Here is a 6,000-nt window from a genome sequence, read left to right as displayed (position 1 = left end):
TCTATCTATCTATCTATCTATCTATCTATCTATCTATCTATCTATCTATTTATCTATCTAAATTATAGCTTAAAGTTAGCCAAACATTAGCCAAATGTTAGCTAAAAGACCACATATCTATCTAGTCGTGTCATTGTGTTGTACCTTGTATATGATCATATCATATTATATTATGCTATATTTAATTTGCTGGCTTTTGCTTACATCTTATTTCTATTTATCTGTGTTAATGTGTTTTAATGTGTGTGTGTGTGTGTGTGTGTGTGTGTGTGTGTGTGTGTGTGTGTGTGTGTGTGTGTGTGTGTGTGTGTGTGTGTGTGGAGTTAAAGTAGAGGTTTTAGTGTGATTTAAAAACCCTGTACTTTAACTTCCTGAGCGGTCAGTGTGGATGATGTAAAGCACATTTGTTACTGCGGCCTTGTAAAACCCTACAGCACTTTTATTTGATACTCTTTCCCCTCCCTCCTCTCCTCCTCTCCTCCTCTCCTTCCCTCCTCTCCCCCCTCCTCTCCTTCCCTCCTTCCCTTCCTTCCTTCGCCCCGCAGTTCTTCTGTTTGTTTGCACTCACTTGATCCAGAGCGGAAATTCCTCTCCGTTTTTTGTGAATGACAAACTCATTAACAATTCATCAACACAGGGGCCGCTCCATCCGGCCCCCCGTTTCCAAGGCGACCGCCGCTCGGGCTGCTCTGATTGGCCACTGGGTCTAATCTATCCAAAGGAACGCCTCCTGTTTGGAGCCATTCAGCAGCAGCCTGGCGTCTCACAGACAGAGAAAGAGAGAGAGACGGAGACTCGAGTTCACTCGGATCTGAGCGCACGACAACAACAACAACAGACACAGCAGTCAGAGACAGACGAGAGGGAAACAGACACAGAGACAATCGGATATTAACCCGCATCATTTTACCTCCCATCTATTTACCCAAGCGCCAGCTCTGAGGAGGAGGTGGACGCAGCAGCTGGATCCGTGGATTCTTACATAAGAGCAGAGGGATCGCGCGGCTGCTCTGACCCAGGGCCGGTGTGACTCATTGATAAATAACACAGTGTCTCTGTGAGCAGATGCATGAATGAGCGTCAGTGTGAGCCGGGAATCAGTGAGGGAACCGCGGCTGTTATCTCTGTCCGGGAGGACACACGGGGAGGACATTTAGAGTGACAATACACTCGTTTTCACGCTGTTTTTCTTGTTATTGTTTATTTGTCTCCTCTGCGCCTCCGCTGCAGCCAGGACGCGTCTCTCTCCATTTCGTCACTTTTTTTCTCTCACCCCGACACAAGCTCTCCAACACCCCTGCTTATAAATGCTCGACAAGCTGAAGCCCGTCGTCCAGCTCGACTCGGTAATGGCGATCAGTAAGACGGTGGGCTGGCTCCGGGAGCAGCTGGAGACGCGCCGGGACGCGCTGCTCGTCATGGACTGTCGCGCCCAGGAGCTGTACGAGTCGTCGCACGTCGACACGGCCATCAACGTGGCCATCCCGAGCCTCATGCTCCGGCGGCTGAAGAAGGGCAACCTGCCCGTGCGGTCGCTGCTCTCCGACGGCGAGGACCGCGAGCGGTTCGTGCGCCGCTGCAAGACGGACACCATCGTGCTGTACGACGAGTACAGCCGCGAGTGGAACGAGAACGTGGACGGCGGCTCCGTGCTGGGTCTGCTGCTGAGGAGGATGAAGGACGAGGGCTACAAGGCCTATTATCTGGAGGGTGAGTTTGGGGGGGAGAGAGCGGTTCATTCACATTTCAGGGGCCCGCTTATGTTGGTGCAAACACGGATTTAGTAGTTAACACGAGGCCTGATCTTAAAGTAAAACATCTGAATGTGACAGGAAAATGCATGTTGGTAGTTTAACGCAGAGTTTATGTCTGTTTTAGTGATGTTTGTCCTTCCATATCTGCAACATGACACCACGTTATATGCACTTAGAGAATTCATCCTTATTCATTGTTCTCTGAAGCCACTTGTTCGTATTGAAAACAGTGTTTTTCATGGTAATTTAATTCTAAAATTAAAGTTATTACAGTGTTTCATGCAGTAAATGTCACTAGCGCAGGGTTAAAACAAGTCTTGCATTAAAACATAGAGTGATAAATGTTGTGATATTGTTATAAACCACTTGTAACATCTGTCAGAAAATTACCTCAGATGCTCATGTGGCCTCCTTCTAATCAGATTTGTCTTTTTTCCCCCCTCCCCTCCAGGTGGATTCAGTAAATTCCACGCCGAGTACCCAACTCTGTGTGAAACCAACCTGGACGGCTCCCACAACAGCAGCTCACCAACTGCCCATGTGCTGGGCCTCGGGGGCCTGCGGATCAGCTCCGACTCCTCGGACATCGAGTCGGACATCGACCGCGACCCGAGCAGCGCCACCGACTCGGACGGCAGCCCCCTGTCCAACCCGCAGCCCTCCTTCCCCGTGGAGATCCTGCCGCACCTGTACCTGGGTTGCGCCAAGGACTCCACCAACCTGGACGTGCTGGAGGAGTACGGCATCAAGTACATCCTCAACGTCACCCCCAACCTGCCCAATCTTTTCGAGAACGCCGGCGAGTTCAAGTACAAGCAGATCCCCATCTCGGATCACTGGAGCCAGAATCTGTCTCAGTTCTTCCCCGAGGCCATCGGCTTTATCGGTAGGTAATCTCGCAAGCGCTGAAACACAAACTGCCACTCATCTGGCTGCACACTGTTCCCCCCTCAGGCCCTGCAGTCGCTCCTTTTGTTTACAAGCTCATTTAGTTTTTGTGCTGCAAAAAAAAAAAAAAGTAATTAGTCTCCTGCAAATGTTTGTTTTTGAGTGTTTTATCCATAAAATGAATATAAAAGTTGACTCCCGTGGCCAATGAAGTGCCCGGTTTGAGCTTAAATCATCTCATCACGTTATTTGCTTAAATTCCTCACACTCGATGATAGTTTGGAATTACAATCAAGTGGCCGTTGTTGTTGTGTTATCAGTGGCAGGAAGTTCTTAGGTTCTTGTTGTGCAATTGAGATTAGATGAGGTGTCCCTGGATGTGGTTTTATCAGTCAGTCAGACAGGGGACACACACACAGAGCAGTGCAGATTAAGGCCATTGTGTTGAGGCCGAGGAATACATGCGTGCGCCTCTAATGACATACAGGACGAAAATGCGCTGTGTACAAATGATTTGACTTCAAATGGCAGACTTCCTGGCCTATCTCTTGTCCCGGGGCTTGTGTAATTGCAGAACAAAGGCGAACGTTGAAACGGGAGAATAGAGGAGAGTGAACGAGGGGAGGGCGGTAATTGGAGTGCAACAGGAAGGAAGTGGCATTGAAAGTAATCTAGGACATGGCACTGCTACCCCCCCTCTCTCTCTCTCCTCCCTGCGCAGCACAAAAGGAGCCATTTACAGGCCTTGTTGACATCCTGTTTGCCTTGACAGGGTGCCCTCATGACTCCTACATTTACACGCCCAAATGGCACCATTGTCAGAGTAACCCTAGCGAGCAGAAGAATGGTTAAATAGACCGTAATAGTCAATTTCCCAACCGGCTACTCGAGGGCAAAATTGAGAGAACGTTGCCTCTGTGTATGTGCAGTCCCATTCTTTGTTAGGATAATACATTTGTTACACAACAGTTTGACTTAAAGGCGCCATATGTAAGAATGTGGCCCAAAAAACGGCTACTACACTCGTTGTAGCTCAGGCGTAACTGGCAACCCGTGGTTGCTCGGCAGCTGAGACTCTACTGACTGCAATGATTGGCAGACGGCGCCACATGAAACCACAAAACATGATTACAAAACATAAACATGATTTGAGGTGTGCAAAAAAATATTTTGTCTGTTGTTGTCGGTGGGTATAGTTTGTTATATGAACATTATTCCTGAGTCTCTGTGACATATTAGGAGGATTTTATGGCCAGTTGCTTTAGATTAATACTTAATGCACCTTTAAATGTCAAGTATTTAACTCTTGGTCGCAGATTTTCATGTTGTTTTATGAATACATGAGTAGTGTTTGAAGGACATGAGTGTTAACATCTCCGCTCTCTCCCTCTCTCTTTCTGACAGACGAAGCTCGCAGCCAGAAGTGCGGCGTCCTGGTGCATTGCCTCGCCGGCATCAGCCGCTCGGTCACCGTGACGGTGGCCTACCTGATGCAGAAGCTCAACCTGTCCATGAACGACGCCTACGACATCGTCAAGATGAAGAAGTCCAACATTTCGCCCAACTTCAACTTCATGGGCCAGCTCCTTGACTTTGAGCGCACGCTCGGCCTGAAAAGCCCGTGCGACAACCGCGTGGCGCCGCCGAGCCAGCAGCTTTACTTCACCACGCCGACCAACCACAACGTCTTCCAGCTGGACCCCCTGGAGTCCACGTGAGGTCCGCTGTCGCCGCACAAGAAAAGAGCCGCAAATGTTTTTCCCTCTTTTTCCGTCGCCTGACAATGCGACCGGGACGTTATTGATACAGGCTGGTTTGAGGCAACAGCTGCGGAGCGCAGTTACTGGAGGGGCCAAAGATGCAGCTGCTGTTGACTAAACGGAAGGACAGACGAGAGACGTCGATTAAAGAGCGCAGATCGTTTCTACAATCCTTTAGCGCTGTTGGACTTCTGAGGACATGTTTGTGTCAGACAGCCGTACGTTACGCTACAAAGTTCCTCGGCTGGTGTGCCAAAGATCCACGATTGTTCTCAATGGGACAGGTCTGAAAACATTGATTTTTTTGGGGGGTTCATCCCAAGACTTCAAGGTGCAACGTCTCCTTTGTCTTCTGTGAAGACTTGCCTGTGTGGGGGCTGAAGCACCCCCAGCTTTAGATGGCACACTCTATACTGGACTTAATTTTACATTTGTGGAGTCTTTTCAAAACCTTTATACATTGTGTATATATCTTAATATAAGGAAACACTATGGTGTGTATATATATAAAAACAAAAGCCTTGTTCTTGTATCAACCCTTTGCAACAAGTGGGTACAGAAGATTCTCTTTGTTTCATATTCTACTATTTTATCTAAGCAAACAAAACCTGCTTATCGATCAGTATGTTCAAAGTTAATTATGCCAAAAATCAAGTAGACTTTCCAAGAATCGTTGGGGGGGGGGGGGGAGAGAAAACATGTACATGTGTAATATATATATTTGATTATCGCTTTATGTGTGAATTCAGCCGATCCGGCCTTGTATTTGCACCCTCACCCTCTCACAATTCAAAGTCACCTTGGTTGTTTGCCTTACGTTTTTGGGTTCAGAAGGTTCTCCTGTGCATTAGCCTTCAGAGAAAATCACCAACTCTGAGATGTATTTATTATTTTTAACATAAAAATCAATCAAAACCTGAAACATTCTGAACAGTAGCTGTTTCTTTAGTAATTTGGCATCACGTGAAAGATCTCTGAGGGTTAACGCGAGTACTCCTGATCTGTGCACAAGGATTGAAAGTCTCTTACATGAGACTTTGCCACTCCTCTTCAGGGAAACATCTGTGAAATGCAGTGTCATTTGTCAAGAAGATGAAAGAAAAACGAAAAAATAACAAAGGTATCCAGAGTTTTGGAGGGTCACGTTGCCCCATCCAAAGAGAGAGAAGGCCTCTTGTTGAAGGACACCGTCCCGGTGACCTCTGCCACTTTCCCCACCCCCTGAAAACACTCCTCTCTTACGAATGTAAAGGAAAGATAAGTTATTAATAAATTGCTATTTTGTCTACACTTTCCCTCTGCTTATTCTTGTTTTTGTCCATGAAGGCCCCTCGGGTTGTTTTGTCTGTGTCCTCGCTGACGCCTCACCCACGGTGTAGTTTAGCGAGTCACGACAGCAAAAAAAACACACACACAAAAACAGCCACTGTGAATCATGAGGCTCTTTCACAAAGGCCCTCGCCGGCCCTCAACTACAACACTCGACTCATCTTCCACTTTCCAGTTCACAATTTAAAATTAGCAGTCCCCCCACGGTCACATGACGCTTGTGTAAGACTGTTATTATGCACACGCGCTGTTTTTCGCTGCAGCGATTG

General features: G+C 47.5%; 1 protein-coding gene across 1 annotated transcript; it reads left to right on the top strand.

Moving 5' to 3' along the window:
* Window positions 1-790: 790 nt before the first annotated feature.
* Window positions 791-5,650, top strand: dusp6 (dual specificity phosphatase 6). The gene is made up of 3 exons (XM_083893280.1): window positions 791-1,710; window positions 2,206-2,640; window positions 4,047-5,650. Exons 1-3 carry the CDS (start codon window positions 1,308-1,310, stop codon window positions 4,358-4,360), a joined length of 1,152 nt encoding a protein of 383 aa, XP_083749406.1. The 5' UTR covers window positions 791-1,307; the 3' UTR covers window positions 4,361-5,650.
* Window positions 5,651-6,000: the final 350 nt, after the last annotated feature.

The sequence above is a fragment of the Microchirus variegatus genome (assembly GCF_963457635.1).
Source record: "Microchirus variegatus genome assembly, chromosome: 8".
NCBI classification, from domain to species: domain Eukaryota; kingdom Metazoa; phylum Chordata; class Actinopteri; order Pleuronectiformes; family Soleidae; genus Microchirus; species Microchirus variegatus.
The sequence above is the reverse complement of the archived record's forward strand: the minus strand, read 5'-3'. Positions and strand labels throughout refer to the sequence as shown.

Coding starts and splice junctions, on each gene's coding strand:
- dusp6 (XM_083893280.1), top strand. CDS start 1,308: ATGCTCGACAAGCTGAAGCCCGTCGTCCAGCTCGACTCGGTAATGGCG. Junction 1,711..2,205: donor CAAGGCCTATTATCTGGAGG/GTGAGTTTGGGG, acceptor CCTCCCCTCCAG/GTGGATTCAGTAAATTCCAC. Junction 2,641..4,046: donor CGAGGCCATCGGCTTTATCG/GTAGGTAATCTC, acceptor TCTTTCTGACAG/ACGAAGCTCGCAGCCAGAAG.